This window comes from Arachis ipaensis, chromosome B09 (genome assembly GCF_000816755.2).
Source record: "Arachis ipaensis cultivar K30076 chromosome B09, Araip1.1, whole genome shotgun sequence".
In the NCBI taxonomy this organism is placed as follows: domain Eukaryota; kingdom Viridiplantae; phylum Streptophyta; class Magnoliopsida; order Fabales; family Fabaceae; genus Arachis; species Arachis ipaensis.
In genome coordinates this window covers 11945968-11964031 of record NC_029793.2, presented here as the reverse complement: position 1 = coordinate 11964031, position 18064 = coordinate 11945968, and the positions used below count along the sequence as shown (strand labels likewise).

The 18064-nt window shown below is 33.2% G+C and overlaps 1 protein-coding gene and 1 long non-coding RNA gene across 2 annotated transcripts; one reads left to right on the top strand and one right to left on the bottom strand.

Moving 5' to 3' along the window:
- Window positions 547-5201, bottom strand: LOC107615032 (protein BRASSINOSTEROID INSENSITIVE 1-like). Its single transcript, XM_016317154.1, has 5 exons — window positions 5056-5201; window positions 4202-4551; window positions 2763-2857; window positions 2435-2657; window positions 547-1118 (listed from the first exon to the last, which is right to left on the bottom strand). Exons 1-5 carry the CDS (start codon window positions 5199-5201, stop codon window positions 547-549), a joined length of 1386 nt encoding a protein of 461 aa, XP_016172640.1.
- On the top strand, window positions 15368-17393 carry LOC107616665. Its single transcript, XR_001614591.2, has 4 exons — window positions 15368-15632; window positions 16038-16155; window positions 16447-16495; window positions 16694-17393. It is a non-coding gene; the product is annotated as an uncharacterized LOC107616665 (long non-coding RNA).

Genomic DNA, 18064 nt, shown 5'->3' with positions numbered 1-18064 from the left:
CGATATAAGAAATGAGAAATAGATCCAAACAAAGAGTTGTAGGATAAATCCAAAAGAGTGACATTTGGGGATATTCGAGGCACATTACCTCTGAAATTATTGCTACTTAGCACGAATACTTTAGAATGAAATAACACATTCGAAATACTTCTAATGATTGAACTATTTTGCAAAACAAGATATTAAAATTGATCAGAAATAAATTTTCAGAACTTTTCACTTGGTTCTAGCAGGATTCTTGAGTTCAAAATGTTTAAAAGTCGCAGCGAGTCTTGTCTATATATCCATGAAGGAAGTTTGGTCCTCACAGTGTCCAAGATCAAAGTTTGGAGTTGAGAAGGAGAAATCCATTGAGGATCAAAGTCAAACAATAATAATTGTGATCCAAAAGCTAAATATTCTAGGTTTGAAAAGGAGTGAAAAAAATTTTCAGAAATATTTCCAGTAAAAGAATTTGATTCAAGTGATAAACAAATCAAAGATGACAAAGTTTTAAACCTGTAAGAAAAGGACATGAAAATAAATTTCTAGGAAGATACAAATTTTTTAGTTTCCCAAGTTGACCCATCCAATTTGGAATGGATCCATTGAGATCATTGTCATCCAAAAATAAGGAATCAAGGCTTTGAAAGTGTGGAAATATTTGAGGAAGTTGCCTTGCAATGAATTTTTTGAGAGGAAAATAGCTGATATACCAGAACTGAAATTGAAAATCCATTTTGGTAAGTTAGCTTGAACAAAATCATTGTTGGAAAGATTAAGGACGTTAAGTGCAGTAAAATTGGCATATTGTAGGGATGGATAAATGTCTCGAAGTTCGCAATACTCCAAATGTAACTGTGAAATAGAAGGAAGCAATCTAACTAACTGAAGCCAATTAGTTTCATCTTGAAGATTAATGCCAGTGAGGTCCTGATACTGCAGAAAAGAAAGATTAGAAATACAATGAAGCATATGATCAGCTTTAAGATTGCCATTATCTGACAAATCAAGGTGGTGGAGGTTGTTGGAAGAGTTTTTACCCTGACCATGATAATGGATGATGCTGAAATCATTATTGCCCAACTCCAAAAAACTTAGAAATTGAAGCTCAAACAAAGAAGAGATGTTGAGCTCACCTGTTAGGCAATGCAGTTTGTTAACATGATTACCATGAATACGATAAATTTGAGAAGTTTTAGATTGCATATTGAAAATCTTACATATGGGGATATATATAGCAAATTTGGAAGCGTAAAAGTGCTAAACTGTAGAGTTACTCCACATTTCTAAACGCGGATAGACTGACTTCACAAAGACTGACTCCACAACAACTTGGAATTGGCCCTGATAATTTTTTATTTGAAAGATCCAATATCTTGATAAAATCAAGCTTGCATATTGTAGTGGGGATATTACCACTAAATAGGTTGGATCGTAATTGGAGCGCAATTATATTTTGTCCTACCCAATATGATATAGCTCCTAAAAACTTATTTTCATCTAAATTAAGAATTCATAAATTTTCACAAATTTTTAATGAAACAGACACTACTCCAGATAATCTATTATTGAATAGACTAAATGAAACTAGGTTGGACAAAATACTTATTGAGTAGGAAATTTGGCCTCTAAAATTATTGCCTTCCAAGTTAATATATTCCAATGATTTCCAATGAATCCAACAATTTGGAATCTCTACTTATAATAGATTATAGGAGAGATTCAAATATTTCAAATTATTTTTTTCTTTTGTCTTGCGACATAAGAAATGAGAAATGGATCCAGACAAAGAGTTATAGGATAAATCCAAAAGAGTGACATTTGGGGATATTCGAGGCACATTACCTCTGAAATTATTGCTACTTAGCACGAATACTTTAGAATGAAATAACACATTCGAAAAACTGCCATTGATTGAAATATTTTGCAAAACAAGACACTCAACTTGATCATAAATAAATTTCTAGAACTTTTCACTTTGTTCTAATGGGATTCTTGAGTTCAAAATGTTTAAAAGTGGCAGCAAGTCATGTCTATGTATCCATGAAGGAAGTTTGGGTCTCACAGCGTCCAAGATCAAAGTTTGGAGTTAAAAAAGGAGGAATCCATTGAGGATCAAAGACGAACAACAATAATTATGAGCCAAAAGCTAAATATTCTAGGTTTGAAAATGAGTGAAAAAATTTTCAGAAATATTTCCAGTAAAAGAATTTGATACAAGTGATAAACAAGTCAAAGATGACAAAGTTTTAAAACTGTTGGAACAGGACCTGAAAACGAATTTCTAGGAAGATACAGATTTTTTAGTTTCTCAACTTGACCCATCCAATTTGGAATTGATCCATTGAGATCGTTGTCATCCAAAAATAAGGAATCAAGGCTTTGAAAGTGTGGAAATGTTTGAGGAAGTTGCCTTGCAATGAATTTTTTGAGAGGAAAATAGCTGATATACCAGAACTGAAATTGAAAATCCAGTTTGGTAACTTAGCTTGAACAAAATCATTGTTGGAAAGATCAAGGACGTTAAGTGCAGTAAAATTGGCGTATTGTAGGGATGGATAAATGTCTTGAAGTCCGCAATACTCCAAATGTAACTGTGAAATAGAAGGAAGCAATCTAACTAACTGAAGCCAATTAGTTTCATCTTGAAGATTAATGCCAGTGAGGTCCTGATACTGCAGAAAGAAAAGATTAGAAATCCAATGAAGCATATGATCAGCTTTAAGATTGCCATTATCTGACAAATCAAGGTGGTGGAGGTTGTTGGAAGAGTTTTTAACCTGACCATGATAATGGATGATGCTGAAATCATTATTGCCCAACTCCAAAAAACTTAAAAATTGAAGCTCAAACAAAGAAGAGATGTTGAGCTCACCTGTTAGGCAATGCAGTTTGTTAACATGATTACCATGAATACGATAAATTTGAGAAGTTTTAGATTGCATATTGAAAATCTTACATATGGGGATATATATAGCAAATTTGGAAGCGTAAAAGTGCTAAACTGTAGAGTTACTCCACATTTCTAAACGCAGATAGACTGACTTCACAAAGACTGACTCCACATTTCTAGAAACGAATAGACTGACTCCACAACAACTTGGAATTGGCCCTGATAATTTTTTATTTGAAAGATCCAATATCTTGATAAAATCAAGCTTGCATATTGTAGTGGGGATATTACCACTAAATAGGTTGGATCGTAATTGGAGCGCAATTATATTTTGTCCTACCCAATATGATATAGCTCCTAAAAACTTATTTTCATCTAAATTAAGAATTCATAACTTTTCACAAATTTTTAATGAAACAGACACTACTCCAGATAATCTATTATTGAATAGACTAAATGAAACTAGGTTAGATAAAATACTTATTGAGTAGGGAATTTGGCCTCTAAATTTATTGCCTTCCAAGTTAATATATTCCGATGATTTCCAATGAGTCCAACAATTTGGAATCTCTACTTATAATAGATTATGGGAGAGATCCAAATATTTCAAATTATTTTTTCTTTTGTCTTGTGACATAAGAAATGAGAAATAGATCCAGACAAAGAGTTGTAAGATAAATCCAAAAGAGTGACATTTGGGGATATTCGAGGCACATTACCTCTGAAATTATTGCTACTTAGCACGAATACTTTAAAATGAAATAACACATTCGAAAAACTACCATTGATTGAACTATTTTGCAAAACAAGATATTCAAATTGATCAGAAATAAATTTTCAGAACTTTTCACTTGGTTCTAGTAGGATTCTTGAGTTCAAAATGTTTAAAAGTGGCAGCGAGTCCTGTCCATATATTCATGAAGGAAGTTTGGGCCTCACAGCGTCCACGATCAAAGTTTGGAGTTGAGAAGGAGGAATTCATTGAGGATCAAAGTCAAACAATAATGATTGTGAGCCTAAAGCTAAATATTCTTGGTTTGAAAAGGAGTGAAAAAAATTTTCAAAAATATTTCCAGTAAAAGAATTTGATTCAAGTGATAAACAAGTCAAAGATGACAAAGTTCAAAACTTGTAGGAAAAGGATCTGAAAACGAATTTCTAGGAAGATACAGATTTTTTAGTTTCTCAAGTTGACCCATCCAATTTGGAATGGATCCATTGAGATCATTGTCATCCAAAAATATGGAATCAAGGCTTTGAAAGTGTGAAAATGTTTGAGAAAGTTGCCTTGCAATGAATTTTTTGAGAGGAAAATAGCTGATATACCAGAACTGAAATTGAAAATCCAGTTTGGTAACTTAGCTTGAACAAAATCATTGTTGGAAAGATCAAGGACGTTAAGTGCAGTAAAATTGGCGTATTGCAGGGATGGATAAATGTCTCGAAGTCTGCAATACTCTAAATATAACTTTGAAATAGAAGGAAGCAATTTAACTAACTGAAGCCAATTAGTTTCATCTTGAAGATTAATTCCAGTGAGGTCCTGATACTGCAGAAAGGAAAGATTAGAAATCCAATGAAGCATATGATCAGCTTTAAGATTGCCATTATCTGACAAATCAAGGTGGTGGAGGTTGTTGGAAGAGTTTCCACCCTGACTATGATAATGGATGATGCTGAAGTCATTGTTGCCCAACTCCAAAAAAACTTAGAAATTGAAGCTCAAACAAAGAAGAGATGTTGAGTTCACCTGTAAGGCAATGCAGTTTGTTAACATCATTACCATAAATAGGATAAATTTGAGGACAAGTAAGACTGAGCCCCGTGACTTTGCCAGTAGTGTTGTCACAATGGACTCCTCTCGATTGGCAACAATCTTTTTTTCTAATGGACCATAAAAAAGTACTCTGGAGGGATCAATAACTCCATGTTTGATCATGATTAATGTGTTTTTGTCCTTCTCATCACACACATGGCTATACATAATAATAATAATAAAAAAACAAAAGGATTTGAATATAGTATTAAAAATTCATGTTTTAGATTTAAAATTTTCAATCCAAAACAAACTTTCAGATAGATTTGAGAAATTTTAGTTTGCATATTGGAAATCTGACATATGGGGATATATAGAGCAAATTTGGAAGCGTAAAAGTGCTAAAACTGCATAGTTTCCTCACATTTCTAAATGCAGATAGACTGACTCCACAAAGACTGACTCCACATTTTTCAAAGCGAATAGACTGACTCCACAACAACTTGGAATTGGCCCTGATAATTTGTTATTTGAAAGATCCAATATCTTGAGAAAATCAAGCTTGCACATCGTAGTGGAGATATTACCACTAAATAGGTTGGATCGTAATTGGAACGCAATTATATTTTGTCCCACCCAACTTGATATATCTCCTGAAAACTTATTTTCACCTAAATTAAGAATTCGAAGCTTTTCACAAATTTTTAATGAAACAGGAACTTCTCTAGATATATAATCTATTATTGAATAAACTAAATGAAACTTGGTTAGACAAAATACTTATTGAGTAGGGAATTTGGCCTCTAAAATTATGGCCTTCCAAGTTAATATATTCCAATGATTTCCAATGAATCCAACAATTTGGAATCTCTCCTGATAATAGATTATGAGAGAGATCCAAATATTTCAAATTATTTTTTTCTTTTGTCTTGCGACCTAAGAAATGAGAAATAGATCCAGACAAAGAGTTATACGATAAATCCAAAAGAGTGACATTTGGGGATATTCGAGGCACATTACTTCTGAAATTATTGCTACTTAGCACGAATACTTTAGAATGAAATAACACATTCGAAATACTGCCATGGATGGAACTATTTTGCAAAACAAGATACTCAACTTGATCAGAAATAAATTTCCAGAACTTTTCACTTTGTTCTAATGGGATTCTTGAGTTTAAAATATTTAAAAGTGGCAACGAGTCCTGTCTATATATCCATGAAGGAAGTTTGGGTCTCACAGCGTCCAAGATCAAAGTTTGGAGTTGAAAAAGGAGGAATCCATTGAGGATCAAAGTCGAACAACAATAATTGTGAGCCAAAAGCTAAATATTCTAGGTTTGAAAAGGAGTGAAAAAAATTTTCAGAAATATTTCCAGTAAAAGAATTTGATTCAAGTGATAAACAAGTCAAAGATGACAAAGTTTTAAACCTGTAGAAAAAGGACCTGAAAACGAATTTCTAGGAAGATATAGATTTTTTAGTTTCTCAACTTGACCCATCCAATTTGGAATGGATCCATTGAGATCGTTGTCATTCAAAAATAAGGAATCAAGGCTTTGAAAGTGTGGAAATGTTTGAGGAAGTTGCCTTGCAATGAATTTTTTGAGAGGAAAATAGCTGATATACCAGAACTGAAATTGAAAATCCAGTTTGGTAACTTAGCTTGAACAAAATCATTGTTGGAAAGATCAAGGACGTTAAGTGCAGTAAAATTGGCGTATTGTAGGGATGGATAAATGTCTCGAAGTCCGCAATACTCCAAATGTAACTGTGAAATAGAAGGAAGCAATCTAACTAACTGAAGTCAATTAGTTTCATCTTGAAGATTAATGCCAGTGAGGTCCTGATACTGCAGAAAGGAAATATTAAAAATCCAATGAAACATATGATCAACTTTAAGATTGTCATTATCTGACAAATCAAGGTGGTGGAGGTTGTTGAAAGAAATTTTTCCCTGACCATGCTAATGGATGATGCTGAAATCATTGTTGCCCAACTCCAAAAGACTTAGAAATTGATGCTCAAACAAAGAAGCGATGTTGAGCTCACCTGTTAGGCAATGCAGTTTGTTAACATCATTACCATAAATAGGATAAATTTGAGAAATTTTAGTTTGCATATTGAAAATCTGACATATGGGGATATATATATATATATATCAAATTTGGAAGCTTAAAAGTGCTAAAACTGCATAGTTACTCCACATTTCTAAACGCGGATAGTCTGACTCCACAAAGACTGACTCCACATTTCTAGAAGCGAATAGACTGACTCCACAATAACTTGGAATTGGCGCAGATAATTTTTTATTTGAAAGATCCAATATCTTGAGAAAATCAAGCTTGCATATTGTAGTGGGGATATTACCACTAAATAGGTTGGATCGTAATTGGAGCGCAATTATATTTTGTCCTACCCAATTTGATATAGCTCCTAAAAACTTATTTTCGCCTAAATTAAGAATTCGAAACTTTTCACAAATTTTTAATGAAATAGACACTACTCCAGATAATCTATTATTGAATAGACTAAATGAAACTAGGTTGGACAAAATACTTTTTGAGTAGGGAATTTGGCCTCTAAAATTATTGCCTTCTAAGTTAATATATTCTGATGATTTCCAATGAATCCAACAATTTGGAATCTCTACTTATAATAGATTATGGGAGAGATCCAAATATTTCAAATTATTTTTTTCTTTTATTTTGCGATATAAGAAATGAGAAATAGATCCAGACAAAGAGTTGTAGGATAAATCCAAAAGAGTGACATTTGGGGATATTCGAGGCACATTACCTCTAAAATTATTGCTACTTATCATGAATACTTTAGAATGAAATAACACATTCAAAATACTGCCATTGATTGAACTATTTTGCAAAACAAGATATTCAAATTGATCAGAAATAAATTTTCATAATTTTTCACTTGGTTCTAGTAGGATTCTTGAGTTCAAAATGTTTAAAAGTGGCAGCGGGTCCTGTCTATATAACCATGAAGGAAGTTTGGGCCTCACAGCATCCAAGATCAAAGTTTGGAGTTGAAAAGGCGGAATCCATTGAGGATCAAAGTTGAACAATAATGATTGTGAGCCAAAACCTAAATATTCTAGGTAGAAAAGGGGTGAAAAATTTTACAGAAATATTTCCAGTAAAAGAACTTGATTCAAGTGATAAACAAGTCAAAGATGACAAATTTTTTAAACCGGTAGAAAAATGACCTGAAAATAAAGTTTTAGGAAGATACAGGTTTTTTAGTTTCTCAAGTTGACCCACCCGATTTAGAATGGATCCATTGAGATCATTGTCATCCAAAAACAAGGAATCAAGGCTTTGAAGGTGTGGAAATATTTGAGGAAGTTTGCCTTGCAATGAATTTTTGGAGAGGAAAATAGCTGATATACTAGAACTGAAATTGAAAATCCAGTTTGGTAACTTAGCTGGAACAAAATCATTGTTAGAAAGATCAAGGACGTCAAGTGCATTAAAATTGGCATATTGCAGGGATGGATAAATGTCCCAAAGTCCGCAATACTCCAAATATAACTCTGAAAGAGAAGGAAGCAATGTATCTAACTGAAGCCAATTAGTTTCCTCTTGAAGATTAATGCCAGTGAGGTCCAGATACTACGGAGAGGAAAGATTAGAAATCCAATGAAGCATATGATCAGCTTTAAGATTGCCATTATATGACAAATCAAGGTGGTGGAGGTTGTTGGAAGAGTTTCCACCCTGACCATGATAATGGATGATGCTGAAGTCATTGCTGCCCAACTCCAAAAAACATAGAAATTGAAGCTCAATCAAAGAAGAGATGTTGAGCTCACCTGTTAGGCAATGCAGTTTGTTAACATCATTACCATAAATAGGATAAATTTGAGGACAAGTAAGACTGAGTCCGGTGACTTTGCCAGTAGTGTTGTCACAATGGACTCCTCTCCATTGGCAACAATCTTTTTTTCCAATGGACCATAAAAAAGTACTCCGGAGAGATCAATAACTCCATGTTTGAACATGATTATTGTGTTTTTGTCCTTCTCATCACAAGGAAGGACTTTTGGATTACACATGGCTCTACATAATAAGAATAAAAAAATAAAAGAATTTGAATGTAGTATTGAAAATTCTTAGATTTAAAATTCAATTCAAAAACTTTCAGATAGTTTTGAGAAATTTTAGTTTCCATATTCAAAATCTGACAAATGGGATATATAGAGCAAATTTGGAAGCGTAAAAGTGCTAAAACTGCATAGTTACTCCACATTTCTAAACGTGGATAGACTGACTCCACAAAGACTGACTCCTCATTTCTAGAAGCGAATAGACTGACTCCACAACAACTTGGAATTGGCCCTGATAATTTGTTATTTGAAAGATCCAATATCTTGAGAAAATCAAGCTTACACATTGTAGTAGGGATATTACCACTAAATAGGTTGGATCGTAATTGGAGCGCAATTATATTTTGTCCCACCCAACTTGATATAGCTCCTGAAAACTTATTTTCACCTAAATTAAGAATTGGAAGCTTTTCACAAATTTTTAATGAAACAGGCACTTCTCTAGATATATAATCTATTATTGAATAGACTAAATGAAACTAGGTTAGACAAAATACTTATTGAGTAAGGAATTTGGCCTCTAAAATTATGGCCTTCCAAGTTAATATATTCCAATTATTTCCAATGAATCCAACAATTTGGAATTTCTCCTGATAATAGATTATGAGAGAGATCCAAATATTTCAAATTATTTTTTCTTTAGTCTTGCAACATAAGAAATGAGAAATGGATCCAGACAAAGAGTTATTCGATAAATCCAAAAGAGTGACATTTGGGGATATTCGAGGCACATTACCTCTGAAATTATTGCTACTTAGCATGAATACTTTAGAATGAAATAACACATTCGAAATACTGCCATTGATTGAACTATTTTGCAAAAGAAGATACTCAACTTGATCAGAAATAAATTTCCAGAACTTTTCACTTGGTTCTAATGGGATTCTTGAGTTCAAAATGTTTAAAAGTGTCATCGAGTACTGTCTATATATCCATGAAGGAAGTTTGGGTCTCACAGCGTCCAAGATCAAAGTTTGGAGTTGAAAAAGAAGGAATCCATTGAGGATCAAAGTCGAACAACAATAATTGTGAGCCAAAAGCTAAATATTCTAGGTTTGAAAAGGAGTGAAAAAAATTTTCAGAAATATTTTCAGTAAAAGAATTTGATTCAAGTGATAAACAAGTCAAAGATGACAAAGTTTTAAACATGTAGGAAAATGACCTGAAAACGAATTTCTAGGAAGATACAGGTTTTTTAGTTTCTCAAGTTGACCCATCCAATTTGGAATGGATCCATTGAGAACATTGTTATCCAAAAATAAGGAATCAAGGCTTTGAAAGTGTGGAAATATTTGAGGAAGTTTTCTTGCAATGAATTTTTTGAGAGGAAAATAGCTGATATACCAGAACTGAAATTGAAAATCCAGTTTGGTAACTTAGCTCGAACAAAATCATTGCTGGAAAGATCAAGGACGTTAAGTGTAGTAAAATTGGCGTATTGCAGGGATGGATAAATGTCCCGAAGTCCACAATATTCCAAATATAACTCTGAAATAGAAGGAAGCAATCTAACAAACTGAAGCCAATTAGTTTCATCTTGAAGATTAATGACAGTGAGGTCCTGATACTGCAAAAAGGAAAGATTAGAAATCCAATGAAGCATATGATCACCTTTAAGATTGCCATTATCTGACAAATCAAGGTGGTGGAGGTTGTTAGAAGAGTTTTCACCCTGACCATGATAATGAATGATGCTGAAGTCATTGTTGTTCAACTCCAAAAAACTTAGAAATTGAAGCTCAAACAAAGAAGAGATGTTGAGCTCACCTGTTAGGCAATGCAGTTTGTTAACATCATTACCATAAATAGGATAAATTTGAGAAATTTTAATTTGCATATTGGACATCTGAAATATGGTGATATATATAGCAAATTTGGATGCGTAAAACTGCTAAAACTGCAGAGTTACCCCACATTTCTAAGCGCGGATAGACTGACTCCACAAAGACGGACTCCACATTTCTAGAAGCGAATAGACTGACTCCACAACAACTTGGAGTTGGCCCTGATAATTTTTTATTTGAAAGATCCAATATCTTGAGAAAATCAAGCTTGCATATTGTAATGGGGATATTACCACTAAATAGGTTGGATCGTAATTGGAGCGCAATTATATTTTGTCCTACCCAATTTAATATAGCTCCTAAAAACTTATTTTCACATAAATTAAGAATTCGAATCTTTTCACAAATTTTTAATGAAACAGACACTACTCCAAATACTCTATTATTGAATAGACTACATGAAATTAGGTTGGACAAAATACTTATTGAGTAGGGAATTTGGCCTCTAAAATTATTGCCTTCTAAGTTAATATATTCCGTTGATTTCCAATGAATCCAACAATTTGGAATCTCTACTTATAATAGATTATGAGAGAGATCCAAATATTTCAAATTATTTTTTTCTTTTGTCTTGCAACATAAGAAATGAGAAATAGATCCAGACAAAGAGTTGTAGGATAAATCCAAAAGATTGACATTTGGGGATATTCGAGACACATTACCTCTGAAATTATTGCTACTTATTATGAATACTTTAGAATGAAATAACACATTCGAAATACTGTCATTGGTTGAACTATTTTGCAAAACAAGATATTCAAATTGATTAGAAATAAATTTCCAAAACTTTTCACTTGGTTCTAGTAGGATTCTTGAGTTCAAAATGTTTAAAAGTGGCAGCGAGTCCTATCTATATATAAATGAAGGAAGTTTCAGCCTCACAGCATCTAAGATCAAAGTTTGGAGTTGAAAAGGAGGAATCCATTGAGGATCAAAGTTGAACAATAATGTTTGTGAGCCAAAACCTAAATATTCTAGGTAGAAAAAGGGGTGAAAATTTTTCAAAAATATTTCCAGTAAAAGAACTTGATTCAAGTGATAAACAAGTAAAAGATGACAAATTTTTTAAACCTGTAGGAAAAGAACCTGAAAATGAATTTCTAGGAAGATACAGGTTTTTTAGTTTCTCAAGTTGACCCACCCATTTTAGAATGGATCCATTAAGATTGTTGTCATCCAAAAACAAGGAATCAAGTCTTTGAAAGTGTGGAAATGTTTGAGGAAGTTGGCCTTGCAATGAATTTTTTGAGAGGAAAATAGCTGATATACCATAACTGAAATTGAAAATCCAGTTTGGTAACTTAGCTGGAACAAAATCATTGTTGGAAAGATCAAGGACGTCAAGTGCAGTAAAATTGGCATATTGCAGGGATGGATAAATTTTTCGAAGTCCGCAATACTCCAAATATAACTCTGAAAGAGAAGGAAGCAATGTAACTAACTGAAGCCAATTAGTTTCCTCTTGAAGATTAATGCCAGTGAGGTCCAGATACTACAGAGAGGAAAGATTAGAAATCCAATGAAGCATATGATCAGCTTTAAGATTGCCATTATCTGACAAATCAAGGCGGTGGAGGTTGTTGGAAGAGTTTCTACCCTGACTATGATAATAGATGATGCTAAAGTCATTGTTGCCCAACTCCAAAAAACTTAGAAATTGAAGCTCAAACAAAGAAGAGATGTTGAGCTCACCTGTTAGGCAATGCAGTTTGTTAACATCATTACCATAAACAGGATAAATTTGATAGAGGACAAGTAAGACTGAGCCCCGTGACTTTGCCAGTAGGGTTGTCACAATAGACTCCTCTCTATTGGCAATAATATTTTTTTTTCAATGGACCATAGAAAAAGTACTCCGGAGGAATCAATAACTCCATATTTGAACATTGTTAATGTGTTTTTGTCCTTCTCATCACAAGGAAGGACTTTTGGATTACACATGGCTATACATAATAATAATAAAAAAACAAAAGAATTTGAATATAATATTAAAATTCATGTTTTAGATTTAAAATTTTCAATCCAAAACAAACTTTTAGATAGATTTGAGAAATTTTAGTTTGCATATTGAAAATCTGATATATGGGGATATATATAGAAAATTTGGAAGCGTAAAAGGGTTAAAACTGCATAGTTACTCCACATTTCTAAACGTGGATAGACTCACTCCACAAAGACGGACTCTATGACTCCACATAGGGGTGTTCAAAACCGATCCGGACCGAACAAAACCGATTAACCGAACCGAAAAAATTGAAAACCGAATAAACCAAAAATCAAAAAAACCGATAAAATCATATTTTGCTGTTTTTTATGCGGTTCGGTTCGATTTTCGGTTTTGATACTGAAAACCTTAATCGAAAATCGAAGAACCGGTGTATATATATATAAAAATTAATTTTACAAAATATCCCTAACCTAAACCCTAATACACTCACGCGGTCGCGCCGCTTCTCCTTGCTCTTTTCTTGCTACCTCTTCCAGTCCAGCCGAACCAGCCCCTCCCAGTCCCGCCGAACCAGCGCCTCGCAGCCCCTCCCAGCAGCGCCTCCTAACCCCTCCCAGCAGCGCGAACCGGCGAACCCATCAACGACATTCAGCTCCTCCCAATAGCGCGACCCGTCGAACGCAGCCCCTCTCAGCAGCACCGAACCAGCCACCCAGCAGTGCCGGACCAGCCCCTTTCAGCCCCTCCCAGCGCCGAACACCAGAAATAGAGCCTCCAGGTAAGGTATTAATTTGAATAATTTCTATTCTATGTATTATGTATTTGTTGCTGATTGTTGTTGATTGTTCATTTATTTGTTGTTAATTGTTGTATTTGTTTATGCTTTTTATTGTATTTGGGGATTTTAGCTTTTGAATGTGTATTATTTCTGATTGTTAGGGTTCTAGGTTCTGATTGTGGTGTTTTTAGGAGGCGTTCTTGAGGCACACTAGTCCAATCAGCAGATGTTGCTTCTCTGCTTCCGGGAACAATATTGCTAGTGCTTCTCTAGATGGAATTGTTAGGTAAGCTTGAAGACAAACATATCAAGATTATTACTCGAGAAAATGGAGCAGTCTTGATAATTTCAGTTTTAATTGTACCCATTTGCCATAGAGTATTTTAATAAATAATATGGACATGATTCATCAACTCCGGTATCTAGAAATGCAACCACATATTGTGGCACAGAAATTGTCTCTTGACTGGGAATGTAAATCTGACCGCTTGGTATGTGAATTGCTTTTATGCTCTCTCTAATACATGTGGTTTTGCAGTGTATTGTACATAAAGTGCAGCCCTGTGGAACCTATTTTTGTATCTGCAGCAGCATCTGGAGGGTATTTATCAAATTTTATATCATTTTTTGGTTGACATATTGATTTTTTTGTTTGGTCATTTGATATTCTATTGTAACAGTATTTTACTCCGATTTAGTTTCAATATGTACATTTGCTAGGTTGTTCATACTGAAATTGCTGTTCATACTGAATTACTAAAACTGCTTCTGGGTTGTTCATACTGAATTACTGAAATTGCTGTTCTGTTTGCTGTTCATACTGAAATTGTTGTTTTGTTTGTTGTTATCTGATAATATCCAAAAACTTGATCTGCAACTGCTTCTGGTTTATTATTATTATTAGTTATTTTGAAAAAATAAAAAATTAATTTTGAACTGATTTAGTATGATTTATTACTTTTGTTTCCAATTCTATATATACGAAGAATTGGTTTGTTAGCAGCAGGACAAAGTAGCACAATTACAGGAACATATGCAGGACAATTCATAACTGAAGGGTTTTTGAAGCTAAATATAAAGAAATGGTTGAGGTCATTGATTACTAGAAGTGGTGCTATTGTTCCAACAATGATAGCTGCTATAGTTTTTAATACATCAAAGAGTTCATTGGATACTATGAATGAATGGCTCAATGTGGTTCAGTCAATTCAAATTCCTTTTGCACTCATTCCACTTCTTACATTGGTGTCTAAAGAAGAGGTCATGGGTACTTTTAGAATAGGCCCTATTATAGAGGAAAGCTTTGTTTGCATTATAACTTTTGTAGAATTGATTTTGATGTATACTGATTATGTTTGGTAATTCGTCTAAAAGTGATTTCTTCCTTCCAAAAAAATAAATGATTCTAAATATATCATGTTACGACTTTGTGAAGTAGTATAGTAGTATTTTTTTTAATTGATTGAAAAAACCGAATAAACCAAACCAAATCAAACCAATTTTAATTGGTTTGGTTTGGTTCGGATGGTTTTGATAAAAAAATCGAACCAAACTGAACCGCAGTTTAATTAGACGATCGGATCGGATGACTTTTTACTCAAAAACCGAACCAAATCGCACCGCGAACACCCCTAACTCCACGTTTGAAAAAACGAATAGGCTGACTCTACATTTATAGTAAAGATGTGTCTTTAGTAAACTCAAATCTTTTGAACTAGGATAATAAACATCTTCCCAAAAGCTTAAACTGATTTTGGAATTCACCACAAATCGAACTCTTGGCCTTTTGAATCTAGCGCTCTAATACCATGTCATGATATCACTCATCCCAAAAGTTTTAGCTAATAGAAAAATGTAACACTAATAGTTATATCTCTAATACTCCTGAAATCTCCATTGTACAAATATTCCATTAGTTCCTCATACTTTTCCTTTTTAATATGCACAACAAATAATTTACAAGTATACCCCATATCAGGATTTAATAATAATTATTATTTTTTTATATTTACCACAAATATTTTTAAAGTTTATCTAATAAAATCCTAATTCCTCAATGCACTTTTCAATCCATCTAAAAAGCTACCACCACCTACTCCACTTTTTTCTGGTCTCTGCCGTCACCGTCGCCGTTCAATCTGGCACTCGCTGCCAGTCTCGCCCATCTCCCGGCGTCGCTATTAGGCTCTTTCTCCCCGTCGTTCATTCTCAGTATCTCTCTTCTCTCTTTGAGTCGTCGCCAATGCCGTGGTACTCCGTCTCCCCCTTCATCCTCCACTTCCAGAGTTACAATGGAGCCTCAGCCTCGGGTATGAATTTGCTTCATTGATTTCACTTTTTTCGTTCCTCTTATGTTCTTATTGTATGAATCTGCTTCATTGAACTCGTTCAATTATTTTTTTGTTCTACTTATTTTTTTGTTTAGGTTTTCCATCTAAATTTGTTTCTGATTTCATTCAGTTATTTTTTTTCTTGTTCTGTTTATTTGGTTGTTTGAATTTTTTTGAGTTCTGTTTATAAGGGTTAAAAAATTTTAGAATTTGTTCTTATGATTCTGATTTCAATTTATGTGTTTATGATTCTGTTCAAGATGCTCTAGTTCTATTTTTGTTCTATTTTCTATTTGTTACCTCTGTTTGATTTGTTTTAGTCTGTTTGCAAATTTAGGAATTAGGGTTGTGATTCTGTTTAAATTTTCCGTTTCCATTATATAGGATGATCATGAGGGTGTTAGGAACGTGGATGATGACAACTTTATAGATGACACTGGGGTGGAAGCTGGTGGTTACTATTGGCAGTGATGAACCTCGTTCTCCTGGTTATGCTCCCCAGGTTGGTGATTAATTCTCCCAAATTTTTCTTTTTACTGCTAGATTCTCCTGTAAGCAGAATAGCAGATCCACTGTGTTTGATATCCTTCTGATTAGGATCATTTCTTGGTACCAGTAGCATGTTGTAAACCAAAATATGTGATGGATGTAACTTAAGCTTTCTTTTCATTTCAAGCTATTCGGTCTCTATTTATGATCTAGTTAGAACAATTTCTTCAAGAAATCAATTATGGGATTTGTTGGAGTGTTTTACTATAAAGCTTTTGACACCTGACTTATGTTGATTTTCTAGGCAGAGGAAGGTGAAGAGGATGATGAAATTAAAGATCTTTTCAAGACAGGTAAGAAAAAGAAGAAGAAAGCAATCAGTACAATCATATTTTATCAATACCCCATCCTTCATTTCTTTCTAATTTTTATTAATTTGGTTCTGATTCTCCTTTTTATGGTGTTGGTTATCCGTAAAATTGGCAACTTTTATCTTTTTGCATTTTGCTCACGAAGTGTTTGTGACTTTGTTTCTTTGTGAGTGTGTTCAGGTTGTGAAAGAGGCATTGGGTTCAAGTAGGGGGCATGTAAGGGACTATATGCTTTACATTGGGGCTCTGGACAGCATACTTAGTTGAATATCATTATAATTATATTCTAATTTTTTTCTTTCCCAGTTAACTTCATTTTCTTAATCTCAGATAAGAAAAAAGTGTGTTGTTTTCGTTAAATATACAAGTGATACTTTGACTTTCCTTGAGATGAAATTTACCTAAGCTTGGCACACCTGAGTTGATCTAAAGCTAGCTTCACCTTATTTATTTGTTTATTTATTTATCCATTTATGTTGTTAATGTGTTGCAAAGTAACTAATGCTTTGTCTTTGGGCCAACGGTAGCGACTAAATTGTTATGATTTTGTTTAGTTATGGAGTTACATTTAAATTATTGATATATCATTGAGTCTAACGATTAGTTCTGCCTTACTTTTTTTACTATATTTGAGTTTCAGCTATGGATATCTAAATAATGGTCAGCTGCTTAACATTTTAGTTTTCTTATGTTTGTTTATTATTTCAGACAACCAACTTGAATGACATTATACTGTGCATGTTGATTTGTTTTGTTACTCTGTCGCTTGCAACATGGCTGAGAAATGTTTGTGATTAAGATTCAAAGCACCATCTTCTAAACTCAAATGAAAATCATAGTGTAAGATTCAAGTGTGCTAAGATGAATGGAGATTTCGATATATAAGTTGTCATGACTGATGTACGTTCAATATATACTGTATTTTCTTATTTTGACCTGTTTCCAAATTCTAAGCCTTTATTGCTGTTTTTTGGATAGTATGTGATAATCTAAGAATTAGTATGATCAAACTAACTTTTATAGTTCTTCGTATAGTAACTTAAGATATAACTATAAATAATTAGTCTTTTTGTTTGTTAAAGTATATAATTTAATATACTAAGAAGCACTCATAAAAAATATTTATTATTACACTATCGTACTATTTTTCTTTTTTTGTAATCCAGAAAAACAATTACATACATGACAATTCTTGTAAATAATGATGAGTTATTTGTCTGCATAAAATGCTTTTTTTGTGTGTTTAATGTTAAAAACATGGGACTAAATTGAAGAAAGAATTTATGTATTATTGAGTATATTTAAGTTGTTTGAAATGATACAATATAGAAAGGTATTTATAGGTGTTAAGAGAATTATAATAATAAAAATGTAATATTCTATGATAAATATTCAGATATACTAAATAATTCTAATCAATGCTAATTGATCCTAATATATTCTGACGGATAAGCGTAATTAAATATTTAAATATGACAATATTATCCTGTTAACAACACATAAATAATTCTTTTTACGTATTATTAAAAAAGTTATCTCAAAATGAATACA

Coding starts and splice junctions, on each gene's coding strand:
- LOC107615032 (XM_016317154.1), bottom strand. CDS start 5,201: ATGTGCAAGCTTGATTTTCTCAAGATATTGGATCTTTCAAATAACAAA. Junction 2,858..4,201: donor GATTTTCAATTTCAGTTCTG/GTATATCAGCTA, acceptor ATTGCCTAACAG/GTGAGCTCAACATCTCTTCT. Junction 2,658..2,762: donor TCATCCATTATCATGGTCAG/GTTAAAAACTCT, acceptor TTCTTTCTGCAG/TATCAGGACCTCACTGGCAT.